The 19,099-nt window shown below is 43.3% G+C and overlaps 1 protein-coding gene across 1 annotated transcript in view; it reads right to left on the reverse strand.

Moving 5' to 3' along the window:
• NEB (nebulin) overlaps window positions 1–19,099 on the reverse strand; it is a 103,881-nt gene that overhangs the window by 73,499 nt on the left and 11,283 nt on the right. The window contains exons 15-49 of the mRNA XM_053982419.1: window positions 18,783–18,881; window positions 18,448–18,552; window positions 17,788–17,895; window positions 16,978–17,289; window positions 16,303–16,509; window positions 15,527–15,631; window positions 15,296–15,403; window positions 14,821–15,132; window positions 14,234–14,440; window positions 13,846–13,950; window positions 13,133–13,240; window positions 12,616–12,927; window positions 12,225–12,431; window positions 11,705–11,809; window positions 10,797–10,904; window positions 9,538–9,849; window positions 9,140–9,343; window positions 8,585–8,689; window positions 8,139–8,246; window positions 7,450–7,761; window positions 6,927–7,130; window positions 6,481–6,585; window positions 6,281–6,388; window positions 5,051–5,362; window positions 4,529–4,732; window positions 4,083–4,187; window positions 3,883–3,990; window positions 3,408–3,719; window positions 2,549–2,752; window positions 2,098–2,202; window positions 1,898–2,005; window positions 1,422–1,733; window positions 770–973; window positions 317–421; window positions 117–224 (exon numbers count right to left, since the gene is read on the reverse strand). Of these exons, the coding sequence (XP_053838394.1) occupies window positions 117–224; window positions 317–421; window positions 770–973; window positions 1,422–1,733; window positions 1,898–2,005; window positions 2,098–2,202; window positions 2,549–2,752; window positions 3,408–3,719; window positions 3,883–3,990; window positions 4,083–4,187; window positions 4,529–4,732; window positions 5,051–5,362; window positions 6,281–6,388; window positions 6,481–6,585; window positions 6,927–7,130; window positions 7,450–7,761; window positions 8,139–8,246; window positions 8,585–8,689; window positions 9,140–9,343; window positions 9,538–9,849; window positions 10,797–10,904; window positions 11,705–11,809; window positions 12,225–12,431; window positions 12,616–12,927; window positions 13,133–13,240; window positions 13,846–13,950; window positions 14,234–14,440; window positions 14,821–15,132; window positions 15,296–15,403; window positions 15,527–15,631; window positions 16,303–16,509; window positions 16,978–17,289; window positions 17,788–17,895; window positions 18,448–18,552; window positions 18,783–18,881 (6,153 nt within the window). The remainder of the gene's footprint in view (window positions 1–116; window positions 225–316; window positions 422–769; window positions 974–1,421; window positions 1,734–1,897; window positions 2,006–2,097; window positions 2,203–2,548; window positions 2,753–3,407; window positions 3,720–3,882; window positions 3,991–4,082; window positions 4,188–4,528; window positions 4,733–5,050; window positions 5,363–6,280; window positions 6,389–6,480; window positions 6,586–6,926; window positions 7,131–7,449; window positions 7,762–8,138; window positions 8,247–8,584; window positions 8,690–9,139; window positions 9,344–9,537; window positions 9,850–10,796; window positions 10,905–11,704; window positions 11,810–12,224; window positions 12,432–12,615; window positions 12,928–13,132; window positions 13,241–13,845; window positions 13,951–14,233; window positions 14,441–14,820; window positions 15,133–15,295; window positions 15,404–15,526; window positions 15,632–16,302; window positions 16,510–16,977; window positions 17,290–17,787; window positions 17,896–18,447; window positions 18,553–18,782; window positions 18,882–19,099) is intronic.

The following is a 19,099-nucleotide window of genomic DNA, read 5'->3' on the forward strand; positions in this document are numbered from 1 at the left end:
CCCCAGCAAGCCCTATGACACCACCTCCAGAAAATATAGCAGCTGAAGCCACAAAGATTTTAAAGAAAGAAAGGATTCAGCCCCAGAGTGTGCCACGAGGGCTGCTGTGCACTCACATCACTGGCGATGTCCCGGGAGGCTTTGGCAGACTTGATGGGAATGGCATCTGCCCGCATGTCGTAGCCCTTCTTCTTCTCCTCCTCCATCGCCTGCTTGTACAGTTTCTGCAACAGACACCACCAGGCCCTCAGACAACGCTGCTGCCCGCACACGGCAGCGCCCAGGGACACACCCTGCACCCTCAACAACCACCCACCTCACTGAAGTTCACTTTGTTCTGCTGGGCCAGCAGGATCCCAGGGGTGTCTGGCATGATGTGAATGCTGGTTTTGTCCTTCTCCCAGGCTGAGATGTACGAGCGCTGGAAACGAGGAGCACAGAGGGAGGTAAGAGCACACAGGTTCAGGGAAACAAACTCAATGAGCAAATCGGGGCCACAAACCAAAGCAAGAGGCCTCTACTTTGCACTGACCCAGGAACACCTTTACTTTCCCCAAACCTTTCTAATGCTTCACCCTTTTCTACAATGTAACCCATTACTGCTCCAACCATGCAAATGAAAATTTCAACTCAAACAAGGAATACAAATCCTTGAGGCAAGAGGGATTTTCTCCCCTTGCACAACCGTAGCCATGGAAGGACTTAGAACAACATCCTGGGAAAGGAAGATGCTCATTTCCTTCAGGGTGCAAACACAAGGAATTCTCACTTGGTTCATGATTTCAGAGTTGTGTTTTGCCAGCACCATGGGCATTGAGTCAGGAAGGCTCGTGAACTTGATGGTGTCTGGGTGCTGCCGGTACTTCTTGTCACTCAGGATCTCGCTCGCCCTCTTGTTCTTCTCAACGTCCAATGATCCAATTGGGGACCAGCCAATGCCCCTCAGCCACTGCAGGTCAGACTTGTACACGTTCTGCAAGGACAGGAAAGGACACAAACAGCTCAGCAACCTCATCTCCTACTACTGGAAACTCCACTTAATGGAACATGTTCCACTGGGTCAACCCTCCAGCTTGGGCCACAAAAGTGACTCTGGCTAAGTTTAGCTCCCAGAAACCTGTCTGAGGCTATCAAGCAATTCACAAATCTTCTCCCTCTATCTTGTTGGTATTGCAGGCAAAGACCTACCCCATTTGTCAATCTGCATCTGGCAGAGACATAGGAGGAGCCTTTTATCCCATCTCCTAAGGCTCTTCATACCATTCTCAGCTGCACAATTTCTTGCTTTTGCCTTTGCCAACTCTTGGTTCTCCAGAAGACAAGTATTTGAATTCCCTTGACTTTCCCTTGCCACACAGACCTCCTCAAAAAGGAGGATACACAACCCAAGGCTGTCACACAGCCAGTGAATAACAACTCACATCACTCTGCAGGTCGTACACTGTCTTGGCATGGACAACATCGTTCTGGTCCGGCAGGCACGTCCAGCGGTGCAGAGGGTGACGGTAATCGACATCACTGACCAGCTCCTGGCATTTCTTGGCCAACACCACTCCCAGCATGTCCACAGGGCTGCTGAAGTTCGTCTTGGACTTCTCAAAGGCTTTCTTGTACTCCCTGTCACTCTGGATCTTGGCCACGTGCATTGACCACATCATCTTGGGGTCATCCTCGATGTTCCTGGCCCCAATGTGGTGGCCCAGCTGTTTGCGATACCCTTCCTTGTACTTGTACTAAGGACAAAAATATGTTCAATGAGTGTTAGTTTAGGGTTTTTATATGACCCCTGCAGCCTCTGTGACACCACCTCCAGAAAATATAGCAGCTGAAGCCACAGAGATTTTAAAGAAAAAGGATTCAGCCCCAGAGTGTGCCACGAGGGCTGCTGTGCACTCACATCACTGGCGATGTCCCGGGAGGCTTTGGCAGACTTGATGGGAATGGCATCTGCCCGCATGTCGTAGCCCTTCTTCTTCTCCTCCTCCATCGCCTGCTTGTACAGTTTCTGCAACAGACACCACCAGGCCCTCAGACAACGCTGCTGCCCGCACACGGCAGCGCCCAGGGACACACCCTGCACCCTCAACAACCACCCACCTCGCTGAAGTTCACTTTGTTCTGCTGGGCCAGCAGGATCCCAGGGGTGTCCGGCATGATGTGAATGCTGGTTTTGTCCTTCTCCCAGGCTGAGATGTACGAGCGCTGGAAACGAGGAGCACAGGAAACAAGATCACACAGGTTCAGGGAAACAAACTCAGTGAGAAGATTGGCTCCATGAACTAAAGCAAGAGGCTTTTACTTTGCACTGACCCAGGAACACCTTTACTTTCTCCAAAACCTTTCTAATGCTTCACCCTTTTCCACAATGTAACCCATTACTGCTCCAACCATGCAAATGAAAATTTCAACTCAAACAAGGAATACAAATCCTTGAGGCAAGAGGGATTTTCTCCCCTTGCACAACCGTAGCCATGGAAGGACTTAGAACAACATCCTGGGAAAGGAAGATGCTCATTTCCTTCAGAGTGCAAACACAAGGAATTCTCACTTGGTTCATGATTTCAGAGTTGTGTTTTGCCAGCACCATGGGCATTGAGTCAGGAAGGCTCGTGAACTTGATGGTGTCTGGGTGCTGCCGGTACTTCTTGTCACTCAGGATCTCACTCGCCCTCTTGTTCTTCTCAACGTCCAGTGATCCAATTGGGGACCAGCCAATGCCCCTCAGCCACTGCAGGTCAGACTTGTACACGTTCTGCAAGGACAGGAAAGGACACAAAGCAACTTAGCAAATTCCTCACCCCAAGCAACCTCATCTCCTTCCTCGGGACACTCTACCAAATGGAACACCTTTCCCTGGGTCAACCCACTGGATGCCAGGAATGAGACTCCCATGAAGATCCATTCCCCACACCTGGCTCCCCTCTCCTGCAACAGCACAAGTACCTGCCAAGTAATCCACCACCCTACCTCTCTATCTTCTTAGTATTCCCAGCAAAGACCTGCTGCATTTGGCATTCTGCAGCTGGCAGAGGCATGGGAGGTGCCTTACCTCACCCAAGGCCCTCTGTGCCATGTACCATTGAACCCAGGGCTTGCCACTGCCACAATTGGTCCTCCAAAGGGAAATATTTTACTCTGTTGCCCTTCCCCTGCCTTACTGTACTGAAGGTCTCAGTCACAAGTCTCCCCATAAAACCTTCATGGCAAGAAAGGATTTTTCTGTGACCATGAAGCATGAGCCCACACAAACATCATCGCTGACCGACCATGACAAGAAGTGCCACAACACTACCTCAGTCCCTCCAAATCAGCCAAGAATTATTAACCCCACAAGGACCTCTTCCAGCAGAGGAACAGAACACAAGAGAGACTTGTGGCTGCAACAGAGCCAGTGAAGAACAACTCACATCACTCTGCAGGTCGTACACTGTCTTGGCATGGACAACATCGTTCTGGTCGGGCAGGCACGTCCAGCGGTGCAGAGGGTGACGGTAATCGACATCACTGACCAGCTCCTGGCATTTCTTGGCCAACACCACTCCCAGCATGTCCACAGGGCTGCTGAAGTTCGTCTTGGACTTCTCAAAGGCTTTCTTGTACTCCCTGTCACTCTGGATCTTGGCCACATGCATTGACCACATCATCTTGGGGTCATCCTCGATGTTCCTGGCCCCAATGTGGTGGCCCAGCTGTTTGCGATACCCTTCCTTGTACTTGTACTAAGGACAAAAATATGTTCAATGAGTGTTAGTTTAGGGTTTTTTATATCACCAAAAAACCTGAGGCACCACCTCCAGGAAATACACAGTTGAAACCACAGAGATTTTAAAGTGAGAAAAGACGCAGCCCCAGAGTGTGCCACGAGGGCTGCTGTGCACTCACATCACTGGCGATGTCCCGGGAGGCTTTGGCAGACTTGATGGGAATGGCATCTGCCCGCATGTCGTAGCCCTTCTTCTTCTCCTCCTCCATCGCCTGCTTGTACAGTTTCTGCAACAGACACCAGCAGGCCCTCAGACAACGCTGCTGCCCGCACACGGCAGCGCCCAGGGACACACCCTGCACCCTCAACAACCACCCACCTCGCTGAAGTTCACTTTGTTCTGCTGGGCCAGCAGGATCCCAGGGGTGTCCGGCATGATGTGAATGCTGGTTTTGTCCTTCTCCCAGGCTGAGATGTACGAGCGCTGGAAACGAGGAGCACAGAGGGAGGTAAGAGCACACAGGTTCAGGGAAACAAACTCAATGAGCAAATTGGGGCCATGAACCAAAGCAAGAGGCCTCTACTTTGCATTGACCCAGGACAACCTTTACTTTCTCCAAAACCTTCTCATGCTTCACCCTTTGCCTTTCCACACTGTACCTCTTTACTGCTCCAAAAGAGTCTTTTATTTCAAACAAGGAATATAAATCCCTCAGGCAAGAGGGTGCAGTATCCCCCTTGAAGAACCCAGGTCATGGAAAGACATAGAAGAACATCCTGGGAAAGGAAGATGCTCATCAAGATGCAAAGACAAGGAAATCTCACTTGGTCCATGATTTTGGAGTTGTGTTTTGCCAGCACCATGGGCATCGAGTCAGGAAGGCTCGTGAATTTGATGGTGTCTGGGTGCTGCCGGTACTTCTTGTCACTCAGGATCTCACTCGCCCTCTTGTTCTTCTCAACATCCAATGATCCAATTGGGGACCAGCCAATGCCCCTCAGCCACTGCAGGTCAGACTTGTACACGTTCTGCAAGGACAGGAAAGGACGCAAACAGCTCAGCAACCTCCTCACTCCAAGCAACCTCCTACCACGGGAAGCTCCACTTAATGGAGCACATTCCACTGGATCAATCCACTAGCCACCCATTTAGTGGCTGTACCCATCTCCTAGGGCTTTTCATACCATTTTTATCTGCACCCCAGACTTGCCAATCCTTGGTTCTCGAGAAAACGAGGAGTTCAATCTGTTGCCCTTCCCCTGACACACACACCCCTCCTCCAACAGTAGAAAGAATACAGGACAGACAACCCAAGGCTGTCACACAGCCAGTGAATAACAACTCACATCACTCTGCAGGTCGTACACTGTCTTGGCATGGACAACATCGTTCTGGTCGGGCAGGCACGTCCAGCGGTGCAGAGGGTGCCGGTAATCGGCATCACTGACCAGCTCCTGGCATTTCTTGGCCAACACAATTCCCAGCATGTCCACAGGGCTGCTGAAGTTGGTCTTGGACTTCTCAAAGGCTTTCTTGTACTCCCTGTCACTCTGGATCTTGGCCACGTGCATTGACCACATCATCTTGGGGTCGTCCTCGATGTTCCTGGCCCCGATGTGGTGGCCCAGCTGTTTGCGATACCCTTCCTTGTACTTGTACTGCAGGACAAAACAGTACGCACTGAGTATTATTTTAGTTTTTTTCACATTCCTAGCAACCCCTGTGGCATCATCTTCAGCCAATTTGTCAGCTGAAACCACAGAGAGTTTAAAGTGTGAAAGTGCTCAGCTGATGACCTACAGTGTACAGCTAGAAAAAAATCCACGCAATATCCTTCTGGTAAAACTCACATTTTCCAAGACTCTCCCTGGCCTATATATTTAGAGCTACAGGTCAGTATCTGAGAGGAAGAGAACTGTCTAAATCATGAAAGCTATACTAAAGACCTGAAGTTCAATTAATACCCCCTACATAAAGAATCATTTCCTGATCTTCAAGCACAATGGCCAAATCAACTCAAACTACTGAGGCAATAAAATGTAACTACACAGTGACTTGCGGGAAAGATTAAATAAAGACAGCAAACACATACAGGATGCAATTTTGTATTAATACCTAGAAGTAGCAAAAAAATATGATTTTTATACAACTTTAATTTTTAAATGAAAACTTGGTTTGGGTTTTCTTTCCTCATGCACAGCTCAGCTATGCCAGGGCTAGAGTCAGGGCCAGGCAGATGGGCAATGCTGAGGGCAGCCCAACACCTCAGAATTCCAGGCTCTTGCACGAGGAGATGCACTCATAAGCCCAGGAGGGACCCTGCTCTGAGCTATGGCCATCACTCAGCTCCCACAGCTACCCTTCCACATCACCTTCCCTTGCAACAGTGCACACCCATAATTGCACGGACAGCTACAGGTGCACAGTGTGAACAAAAACTTTGATGGACAAATGAAGGGCACAGAGAGGTAATGGATCTGTTGTGTCCATTTGGCTCATTTGCAATCCCTGAGTTCAATTACCACCACATGGCACCTGTCTGACAGCGTGTGCCACGAGGGCTGCTGTGCACTCACATCACTGGCGATGTCCCGGGAGGCTTTGGCAGACTTGATGGGAATGGCATCTGCCCGCATGTCGTAGCCCTTCTTCTTCTCCTCCTCCATCGCCTGCTTGTACAGTTTCTGCAACAGACACCACCAGGCCCTCAGACAACGCTGCTGCCCGCACACGGCAGCGCCCAGGGACACACCCTGCACCCTCAACAACCACCCACCTCGCTGAAGTTCACTTTGTTCTGCTGGGCCAGCAGGATCCCAGGGGTGTCCGGCATGATGTGAATGCTGGTTTTGTCCTTCTCCCAGGCTGAGATGTACGAGCGCTGGAAACGAGGAGCACAGAGGGAGGTAAGAGCACACAGGTTTAGGAAAACAAACTCAGTGAGCAAATTGGGGCCACAAACCAAAGCAAGAGGCCTCTACTTTGCACTGACCCAGGAACATCTTTACTTTCTCCAAAACCTTCTCATGCTTCACCCTTTGCCTTTCCACACTGTACCTCTTTACTGCTCCAAAAGAGTCTTTTATTTCAAACAAGGAACATAAATCCCTCAGGCAAGAGGGTGCAGTATCCCCCTTGAAGAACCCAGGTCATGGAAAGACATAGAAGAACATCCTGGGAAAGGAAGATGTTCATCAAGATGCAAACACAAGGAAATCTCACTTGGTCCATGATTTTGGAGTTGTGCTTTGCCAGCACCATGGGCATTGAGTCAGGAAGGCTCGTGAATTTGATGGTGTCTGGGTGCTGCCGGTACTTCTTGTCACTCAGGATCTCACTCGCCCTCTTGTTCTTCTCAACGTCCAATGATCCAATTGGGGACCAGCCAATGCCCCTCAGCCACTGCAGGTCAGACTTGTACACGTTCTGCAAAGACAGGAAAGGATGCAAACAGCTCAGCAACCTCCTCACTCCAAGAAATCCCAACTCCTACCAATGGATATTCTCCTGAATGGAAAATATTCCACTGGGTCAACCCACCAGCCACCCATTCAGTGTTTGGACCCATCCCCTAAGGCTCTCCACTGCTCTCAGCATTTGTTTTTCCCAATTGCTGGTTCTGCACAAGAAAAAAATTGACTCCATTGCTCTTTGCCTGCCACCCAGACTCCTCCTTCTCATCTAGAACAGATGAGACAGGACAGACAACCCAAGGCTGTCACACAGCCTGTAAAGAACAACTCACATCACTCTGCAGGTCGTACACTGTCTTGGCATGGACAACATCGTTCTGGTCGGGCAGGCACGTCCAGCGGTGCAGAGGGTGACGGTAATCGGCATCACTGACCAGCTCCTGGCACTTCTTGGCCAACACCACTCCCAGCATGTCCACAGGGCTGCTGAACCTTGTCTTGGACTTCTCAAAGTCCTTCTTGTACTCCCTGTCACTCTGGATCTTGGCCACGTGCATCGACCACATCATCTTGGGGTCGTCCTCGATGTTCCTGGCCCCGATGTGGTGGCCCAGCTGTTTTCTGTATGCGGTTTTGTACTTGTACTAATTGAACACAGAAGCAACAATTACCACTTCTTTCCAAGCTGCCATTTCAGTTCCTCTGCTGTTAATGCAGTAGCTAATCATGTTGAATCTAACATATTTTAACTTGCTTCTGTTTTTTCCCAAAGTTTTTATCATTTGTTGTTACATCCAGGAGATACTATGGGATTCTTCATGGCTATATTCTATCATCTTTATATTATTGCACTTGATTTAATTATCTTTACACTGGTAAGAATTACACAATCTTTGAGGTTGGCAGCAACACAACAGTGTTAAAATTTTATGTATCTCCTCCTGTTAAATAGAAACTATTTTTATCCAAGATTATGTGCCCCCTCTGTGCCCCACTCTGATTTTCCCTCTGCAGGACCCACCTCACTGGCTATGTCTCGGGATGCCTTGGCTGCCTGGAGGGGGATGGCATCAGGAGGGAGGTCATAGCCTTTCTTCTTCAGCTCTTCATATCCTACCTTGTAACGTTTCTGTTAGAGAAAGATTCAAAGGAATTAATGCAGATAAAACTCTCTAGAGAGTTTTTCAATGCTACAACTTTCCACCTCTGGCTATTGAAAAGAAAGCATGGGTTTCCAAACACAGTTTAATTAATTAAACTCCATACCTTGCTATTAATGACAGGCATTTTGTACCCTTGGATATAAAATATTTTAAAATTACAATTTAAATGTTTTCTGATTATTTCATTGAAGATCAAAACTTTCTTATAGCAAATACATTAATCTGAATTATTCCCAGAGCTTTCTGTAGAGGTGAGTAATACAACCCTGTGATTCTTTATAGCCAGTTTCAAATGCAAACTTACATCACTTGTGTTAATCAAGTTTGATTTAGCCAACAAAATTTCAGGCGTATCAGGCATGATGTGAATCTTAGTCTTGTCCTTGTTCCAAGCTTCCCTGTAGAGTATCTGAAAGAGACACAAACAAAAACCTGGTCTGATCCAAGATTCACCTGTACAGCAGTAATTTCAGTTCACCTTTTCTCTGAATCAGCAAAGAAAAGATGTACTAAGCAAAAATTAGGGATGTAAACAAGATAAGACAGTAAAATCAAATAATACAATGACTTCTTACTGAAATAGAGCCTTTTTTTCTTCTTTACATCCAAGGAAACAGCATTAAAACAACATATTTACGTACTGCCTACTAAAGGTCTTATTTGCAGTTATACTGAGTAAATCATCAGCACTCAAGATCTTCATCTTCTGAACAAGGCACAAAGAGCAGTGAGGCCCTGAATATAAACACCTGCTATCTGGATATTTTAAGTACATGTTGTGAACCAGAGATCCTTTATAAAATGTATATTAATGTATTCATTTATTGAATCCCACGTTCTGTTTCTAGAGGCCACTTACATCACTCCTATTTTTGGCATTAGATTTTGCCAAAACAACATCCATGGCATCTGGGATACTTGTGAACTTAATAGTGTCTGGGTGCTGCCTGTACTTCTTGTCACTCAGTATTTCAGAAGCTTTCTTGTTCTTTTCAGCTTCCAGAGATCCCAAAGGACTCCATCCAATGCCTCTGAGCCACTGTAGATCTGACTTATACATGTTCTGTTAAGGGTGAAAATCAAAACCATAGCAGATTATTTCACTGTGCATTGATTAAACCCTATGAAAAGTCTAACTGGCAGTTTAGCTCCAATCTGATCTATACTGATATCAAAAGCGAGTCATCAAAGATACTTTCCAATCAGCAGTAATTATTTTACATGGAAATAAGTGAATTAAACCCAGAGGGAGCTTACATCACTCTGCAGCTCGCTGACCCTCTTTGCCTCGGTGACATCGACCTGGTCTGGCAGACAAGTCCAGCGGTGCAGAATGTGTTTGTAGTCCACATCACTGACCAGCTCCTGACACTTCTTGGCCAGAAGGAAGCCTAGCATATCCACAGGCATATTGAACTTGGTCTTCCACTTTTCAAAGTCTTTCTTGTACTCCCTCTCACTCTGCATTTTAGCGACTTGCATGGACCACAACATCTTGGGGTCATCCTGCAAGCTGCGGAATCCGATGTGATGTCCCTGCTGCTTGCGGTATCCTTCTTTGTACTTGAACTGCAATGGCAAAGGTGGCACCACTCAAACCACAGTGACAAACATGTAAGTGACAAAACACACCAATATATTCCCTCATCTTAATGTCCCTCATGAAATTACCCCTGGAAGTGTCCAAGGCCAGGTTGGATGGGGTTTGGAGCAACCTGGGATAGCGGAGTGTGGCCCTGTCCCCAGAAAGGGTGGAACTGAATAATCCTTCACGTCCCTTCCAACCCAAAGCATTTTGTGATTCTATGAGTCTATAAATAAGCAACTTGTTATGGCCTCTCATGTAAAGTTTTAGCAGCCCCTTGACTAATGGGTATGACTTGGTGTCAGTGAAAGCTCTCCCTGGGAAAGAAAGTCCTTGGAAATGAAGAGAGCGTGGCAATAGGAACAGTCTCCTGTGCCCTCTGACCCAGAACTCCCTGATACTGAAATATTTTGATGAATAACATCATCAACAATGAAAAATTATGAAATACAAAGATACTTAAGCACAGGAAACATTTCCTAATTATTAATAAAATATAGAGAATTAATAAATTCGCTGTGCCTAAAAATAAAACAAATGCAGGAGGTGTATTTGTACCAAGTTATGGTAACAGCAGTCCATGTGTCACCACATCTGTTTCAGAGTTGTAATGAGGATTTCTCTGGATAGGCACTGGGCTCAGCTAATTGGACCAAATTTGCTGCTGCTCTGAAAATGAAGCAGCCTAAAGAGCAGAAAACTCCTCCCTTTTTATGACCAGCCATGAATGGACCAAACTTTGGACTTCTTAAGATGCCAGAGAAACCCTTGTCAAACTAGACAAAAACAGCTCAGGAAGGGGTTTTGTCAGCAATGTTGGTTTTGACTCCAAGCCACATCTTAGCAGAGAGGTGTATCTCAATTTACTGGGACTCTGTAGGTTGTAACAACCAGGTCAGTGCATGTCACACTGAGTTAAAATGCTGCTTACATCACTTGCAATGTCCCTTGAAGCTTTGGCAGCTTTCACTGACATGGCTTCAGGTGTGAGGTCATAGCCTTTCTTTATCATTTCCTCCCAGCCAAGCTTGTAGAGTTTCTAAAATTGAAAACAATATTAATTAAAACCAGTAATATGTATGTCACCTGCTATTTAGATACACTAATGATCCAAATTCTGGTCACCTCACAGGCTTCAGTTATGAGAGAAGGGCTGCTAGAATGGCAACTGAGAAATAGGAAACTGATAAACAAGGAATGCTGGTCTTCCAAGGCTTAGGAGAGGGACTAAATAGTTTTTCACTATTCAGCAGCTTCCTACTATAGCTTATCTTGATTTGAAACCCTTCTGGAGAATTTGAAACATATACATCTGAGATAACTGAACACTTCTTGATTGCCTTAATTTAATAAGGTTTTCATGAAGCCATTTAACAGTCAAGTCAGTTTGTGCACAGTTGATTTTAAGTAAAGGCATTCTTAAGTCAAAGATTTGCCTCTGAGCAATGATGCAAAGCAAAACCTGAGTGTTTTCTACTGGCACAATTGTCACTTTCTCCTATCTGAAAGCAGAGAGAAAAGCTGGAATCACTGCATCTACTTCTTCCCATAGGTTAGGTTAAAAATATACACAACTAACTTGTAACTTTATAGTAAGGAATTTTTAACATGACTGAATTCTATGCAAAGCATAAAGTATAGACAATGCACTTCCAGACTTCAAAAGCAGGACTTGTATTTTCCACACATTATAATGCAATTTAGTCTGTTAGTTTGCTAGCCTGAAGCTGGTACTTATTTTCCTCTGAAAATACTACCCACGTGAAATTCTTGCCTGTGGTCTGAATCTCCAGTAGATATTAATTTAAAATGTTGATAAGATGTATCAAAATACTCTACCTGACTGTAGTTTGTCTTGTTCTGTTTTGCCTGTAGAATATCTGGTGTGTCTGGCATCACATGGACCTGAGTTTTATCCTTTTCCCAGGCTTGGGTATAAGCATGCTATGGACAGAAAGTTACATCAGATGTGTTAATATAAATGACAAAAGATGGTTCTTTTTGTCCCAGGGTTTTCACCTTTCCATTTGGATATGAATGAGTAAAAAGGTGAAGGTGCTGACTCAGATTTATTTTATGAATTAATGACCTAATCCGAAATCAGCTTCTAATGAAACCAAACAATCAAGATTTTCAGGACCAGTAATTTCTATGTAAGAATGGGATGAATAGAGGTTGGAGTAAAATGAGAAAAGATTTCTTTAAGCAATGCTGTTTCATTGAGAAAAAAAACTGAAAGAAGAGGAGTCTGTGACAGTTGTTTTTCCCAGGGGAATGCTGCCACATAAAGGTGTGACAGAGATTTACAGAGTGGTTATTGGAATGGATGAGATGTGAAGCTTTTCCCCTAAATACTCACTTTGTTCATGATATTTGCATTCTGCTTTGCAAGGACCAGGTCCATGGCATCGTTCTGTTTGGTGAAGGGGAACATGCTGGGGTGCTGGCGGTACTTCCGATCGCTCGCAATCTCCGTGGCTTTCTTTGATTTCTCCACATCCAGAGAACCAATGGGACTCCAACCAATCCCCCTGAACCACTCCTTGTAATCCTGCTTGTACTCATTCTGCCAAACAGGACATAAAAGAAAAGTTGACAATATACAAACAGCCCATACAGAATAATCCAGCTCTTTCCAAAACACGGCTGTGATGGAAAAAACAAAAGCCACAAAAAGAAGACAGCTCATTAAAAATAATCCTATCCTTCCCAAACGACGTAAAAACAAAAGTCACAAGAAGAAAACTTACATCACTTTGGATCTGATTCATGTTTCTGTACAGCTCCAGACTCATTGCATCTGGCAGGAGCATGTACTGGTGGATCAGGCGCTTGTAGTTGGTGTTGGTGACACGGTCCTGGGCCTCCTTGGCTGCCACCACGCTGAGGGTATCAGAAGGTGTCTGGTAATGAGTCTTGCTCGCCTCATAGGCCTTCTTGTACTCCCTGTCCGACTGCATCTTGGCCACTTGCATGCAATGGACAAGTTTGGGATCATCCTGGAGGCTGCGGAAGCCGACGAGTTTCCCCTTGTCTTGTTCGTACCCTAATTTGTATTTATACTGAAAGAGAACAGAAACAGAGACTTTGATTCATTTAGATTTGAAATTAAGGGGGAAATTCTTCCTTATGAGGTTGCTGAGGCCCTGGCTCAGCGTGCCCAGGGAAGCTGTGGCTGCCCCTGGATCCTGGAAGTGTCCAAGGCCAGCTGGAGCATCTGGAGATAGTGGAAGCTGTCCCTTCCCATTTTTTCTCCCAAGAACTTACATCACTGGCAATATCCCTGGAAGCTTTGGCAGCTTTGACAGGAATAGCATCAGCCCTGAGATCATATCCTTTCTTCCTGGTTTCTTCAAATGAAGATCTGTACATTTTCTGCAAAAAGAAAAAGAAACATCTTTTTTAAAAGCAAAAATGTATGTGTTTTCCACATGCACAAATATTGGTGAAAAGTTACATCTATAAGGATGTCATCTTAAAAAATAAAAAGAGATAAAAATGTCTATTCCTGCCCACATGGCAGATGTGCATAATTACAAGCAATACTTTATTTAGCATATGCAGATTTAATAACTGGCTACCAAAACCTATCTGTAATGTCATCTTTTACCAGAAAAAAACAGGTGATACCTACAATTTTGAACCTTGAACAAAACTTTGTGCATGGGGAAATAAAATAATCAATAATGAAATAATAAATACAGTAACAAACATGAACAGCACTCAAAGTCTACTGTATTCTATTAGCAACTGTTATATTTTAATGGTCTACACGAACACTTCAGAACCTGACTGTAAACATGGCTTTTTCTTGGCAATTCTGGGTATCTAATTTTGGGGAAGGAAGCAGGGAAAAGGAAAATTAATAGGTTTTGTGAAATTACTACAGGTTAGCAAGGTGAGACTTTTGCATGTTCTCATCTCACTTATTCTTAATCAAAAAATAAGAGCAAGGTCACGGCCTTAAAAACAATACTCACTTCACTTAAATTGAATGCATTTGCTTTTGCTAAAGCAATCTGTGGAATATCTGGGGTGATGTGAATTTTCTTTTTGTCTTCTTCCCAGGCTTGTTTGTACTTGTGCTGGAAGGATTAAAAAAAATTAAGAGACCTGAACATCTGTTGTTATTACTAAATAAAACAATTTAAAATACTATTTTCCACTTGAAATCCAAACTGCCTTGACAATGATGTGTTACTACCATGACAGCAAGCTTTATCTTTTTATTTTAGCATTTAAAGCACATTCATTAGCTACAAAATAAAATCACGTTTTCTAAAGCTCTGCATACAATAGGGTTGACTATTAAATCAGATGCAGATTGTTGCCCACTTCTGAAATGAATTCTGATGAGCACTTTCTTACCTCATCCATGATTTTGGCATTATTTAAAGCCAAGACCATGTTCATGGAATCCATAGGAACAGAGTACTTCAACTTGTCTGGATGCTGGCGATATTTCTTCTCACTCACAATCTCCATGGCTTTTTTGTTCTTCTCAGCTTCCAGGGAGCCCAGTGGGAGCCACCCAACACCCTTCATAGTTTCATCATACTCTGCTTTGTATTGATTCTGCAGGCAGAAAGTAGATAAAAACCAATATGAAGGGTAAAATAGTTCATAAATTTGGAAGTACAAGGTAAAATGCATTAAGAAAAAGTGATGCTTTTCCTGTCTTGGTCTGCACATAACTATTGCTCCTGAAGAGCCTGATGGAGTAAATATTCATAAAATTGCTTATTTCTAAGCTCAAATTCCTTAATTAAATATTTCAGAGTCTAGGAAAAATAAAACAGCTGTAATTGTTGAAAAGCATGTAAAATTTACTACATTTGCACAGATACCTGACCTAATTCCACTAACAAAATAATACTGTTTATCTTACAGTGTTTTTTTCATAAGCTAAGTATCTTTCTATTCACAATGCAGAGGCTGAAGAACATCTTACTTACATCACTTTGTAACTGCATCATGTTTTTGGCCAATTCAATGCTCATAGCATCTGGCAGGACATTGTAGGTGTGGATTATGTTCTTGTAGTTTGCATTTGTAGCCACTTCCTGAGCTTTCTTGGCTGCCACCACGCTGACCATGTCAACTGGAGTGTGGAAATTAGTCTTGGCCTTCTCATAACCCTTTTTGTACTCCCTGTCAGATTGCATCTTGGCCACCTGCATGAAGTGCACCAGCTTGGGGTCGTCCTCCAGGCTGCGGAAGCCGATGTGCTTCCCTTTGGCCTTCTCGTAGGCCAGTTTGTATTTATACTGAGAGCAGGAAAGAGAAAGAACAGCAAAAATCTCAATTTAAAAATGTAATATTAAGCTCTGTTTTATCACTGAAAAAAAAAAAAAAACAGATCACAAGATCTCAGGTTTAGTCATTTAATTTAAATAAAGTCACAGAATGGCATCACACAACCAGACTCACGTCGCTCGCGATGTCCCTGGAGCTCTTGGCTGCTTTTATTGGAATTGCATCTGGCTGCAAGTCATAACCCTTCTTCTTGTCCTCCTCCCATCCAGCTTTGTAAAGTTTCTAAGTTCAGATGTGAAAGAGAACAGGTGTCATGAAGGCAGAACTCTGAAGTTAAATATTTTCAAACAAGGCATTAAAATGACAGCGAGGCACTGGAGGCCCACGGTGAGCACAGCAACTCACATCACTCATGGTCATCTGGTTCACTTTGCACTGCAGGATTTCTGGGGTGTCTGGCATCACATGAATGCTGGTCTTCTCTTTGTTCCACTTATCTGTGTACAGCCTCTGCAGTTACAAAGCAATTGTTGGCACTGAAAAGGTACTGAACTCAAAATAAGAGTTTGCTTTTGTTCTGCTCATTTGCAATAAATAATATTTCCTAGAAATATTATTAGCACCAGAAATAGCCTTCACAGAGCTGCTGAGGAACAACATTATCTTCCTCCTTTCTTTAGTATTTTAAGAAATTTGCGAAGTATGTTTTGGTAATTAATAAATATTGAAGCTGGAAGTTTTCAATCTGTGCTCTTCCCTGCATTAATGGGAAGCAGAATTTATTTTCACAGACATTCTTTCCCTGGAAAACAAGGAATAAGGATCAGTGGTGTCCTGGATAACTAGAGACAAGTGTAAAAACTCCACTTTCCAGGACATTTGTACAAAACTGACAGAATTCCAGGTTTTCTGTAGCTCACTTATGGTGAATATGACCTACAGAAAAAGGATTGTCAAAGCACTAAAAATCTGGAGAAGAATTCTTTAATCTTTAGAAACAGAAAATGAAAGTCCCTTAATTATGAGCAGTCAGAGGCTTACCATGATCTCTCAGTGTGCAGTCTTAACCAAGGAACTACCACACCCACTGGAAATTTTAATAATTCCAGTGGGAATGCACCTTGCCCCACAGCTTTGCAAGACAAAGACCCAAACTTTGGGTCAATCCAACAACTTCCCACCTTGTTCATGGTCTTGGCATTTTGCTTTGCCAGCACTTGTTCCATGGCATCCATGGGGATGGAGAACTTGAGCTGGTCGGGATGCTGGCGGTATTTCTTCTCACTGAGAATCTCCGTGGCTTTCTTGGCCTTTTCTACATCCAGTGACTGAATTGGGACCCAGCCAACTCCTCTCAGCCAGTTATTGAAGTCAGATTTGTACAGATTCTTTTCAAAAATAAACAAGAAAAACACAGTGAGGCAAGAAAAATTAGTGTCTATAGACATAAAACAGGTGAAGCCGTAAAACCCCCCCTGGACATTCATTTTTGAGGGGCAATTTAGATTTAATTAAAATTTAAGTACAATAGAGTCAGTATTTAAGAGAAATATAATCACAGTCATTAAAATCTTACTACAAAAATACATCAATTGGTAAAACATGCTGGGAATATGCCAAGTATGGAGAGATATAAAAAAAATTGTTATTTGCTAGGTAAGTTTCCTAGAACTTAATAGCTACACATAATTTGGATAATGTTTGGAAAACAAATGGCTCCAGACCAGTCACTTACATCCCAACATATACAATCCAATATATTGGATTATATAAATTAATTATTTAGCCTTAAAAGATTAATGATGCCACAGAGCCATGACAAGAATTAAAAATGGAGCTGATTATTGATGACATACATCACTCTGAAGCTGCATCACATTTCTGGAGAGCTCCAGGTTCACAGAATCAGGCAGGAGGGTGTAATGGTGAATTGGCTGCTTATAGCCAGTGTTTGTCACCACTTCCTGGGCTTTCTTGGCAGCTGTCACGCTGAACATATCCAGAGGAGTGTGATATTTGGTCTTGGTGACTTCATAATCCTTCTTGTATTCCCAATCCGACTGGATTTTGGCCACGTTCATGTAGTGAACAAGTTTGGGATCATCCTGCAGGCTCCGGTACCCAACCTGTTTGCCTTTGTCTTTCTCATAGGATTCCTTGTACTTGTACTAGAGACAAAGGAAAAACAGCTTTTCCCACTTGGGAAGGAGAAAACACACTTTGGATGGGTTTAGAACACTGAGTTTCAAAGTACTGATGCTGAAGTTCATTCTAGAACTCAATAAATGGTTTTAATGTCAGCACAGGATTATTTAGGTCAAAAAAGAAGAAAATTACTGGATTTTTCAGCTTGTCTTGACACCTGGTACATATCTCAACCCACACCTGCAGCTACAAGCTCTCCCTCACCATTGTCATTGACGCAGGCTTGCAAGTCCCAGGGACATTCAGCTTTTAATTAAGACTATGATAATAATAAATTACTGAACAGCCTCACCAAACAATTCAATACCCCAATATTCAATTGAGGATGTTTAAGAGAGGAATGAAGAGTCACTTGTAACCTTTTGCTAAAGCAGGAGTACAGGTCTCCAGCACAGGTAAATAATAATAACTAATGAAATGCAGGAGGGGTATGTGTTCCACTGGATGTAAATCCTACTTACATCACTTGCAATATTCCGAGAAGCTTTAGCAGCAATAATTGGAATGGCATCTGGTTTGAGATCGTAGCCTTTGGCAAGGGTTTTCTTCCAGTCTGCTTTGTAGTTAGCCTTGGAGGGACAAAAGGGAAGAGTTTGCAGTGTCAGGAATAGCAATTCTAATGAAGAGTTTAAGCCCATGTTCTTATTATAGGAGGTTTTATTACAGGAATTAAAATACCCAGTTTAGTCCATGTAATCTCAAGGAAAAAATATTAACCTGTACACAAGCTACAGTTCTATTATAATGAATAAATCTACTACAAAATAATCATGAATTCCACAAGCATTTTTACACTTTTTATTTAGAACAACTCTATCAGTGGCATTTTTGGCCTTTCTTATGCAAAACCATTTTCATTTGACTGAACCTTCAGAAATTTTTTCCTGTTAGCTTCAAACTCAATATTGGTGCTCCAAAGGACCTGGAAAAAGCAGCCTGGCTGGGGTTTTTTATCAGGCTGGCCAGAAAATTAAAATTCCAAGGCAATTAAGGGAGATGTCAATTTTTATCTCATTCCTGGAAGGCTGATAATGCCACCAAAAAATTTAATACCACAAAGGCAATAAAACTGATACCATCAGTGGAGAGCTTCATGGTGTTGAAATTCAAAATACACTCACATCACTGATGTTGTAGGCATTAACTCTAGCCTGGATGAACTGGGGCACATCAGGAGGGAGGTGGTACTTGTGAATAATTTCTTCCCCTTTGGATTTATACAATATCTGCAAAGAAAAATAAAGGAAGATATTTAGCAGCCCAATTTACAGACTGTGAATTGAAAAAACTATTTTAAAAATCTGATTTCCAGGTAATGTTCTGCTGAAATAAAATTGTGAATACACACAGCCACCTACACAATTATTTCAGGAGTGCTCTTAAAGCTGGAGGATTAAGTGAAAATGGGCACAGGGCAGAAATTGGGAATGTCAGAGTGTTTCCAAAGTTTACTTACATCACTCAGTTGTTTGCTGTTGATTTCTGCTTGCTTCTGTACTGGAGAGTCGGTCACTGAAGTGAATTTGGTTTGATCAGGATGCTTTTTGTAGGTGTACTGAAAGAAGATAAAAAAATATTTGTAGAAAACACATATAAAGTATTTTCCAAGTACTGATAAAACAAATAAAATTACTAATAAATTAAGTACTTTTAAAGTATTAATTCGAAAAAAATATTGTTTTAAGCAGGTGAATGCTTGAGGTTCATTCTTCATTTTGGTACTACTGCTCTCATTTTATGGGTTATAAAAAGGATTGTGCTATATCTGTTTTG

Source organism: Vidua macroura, chromosome 7 (genome assembly GCF_024509145.1).
Source record: "Vidua macroura isolate BioBank_ID:100142 chromosome 7, ASM2450914v1, whole genome shotgun sequence".
In the NCBI taxonomy this organism is placed as follows: Eukaryota; Metazoa; Chordata; class Aves; order Passeriformes; family Viduidae; genus Vidua; species Vidua macroura.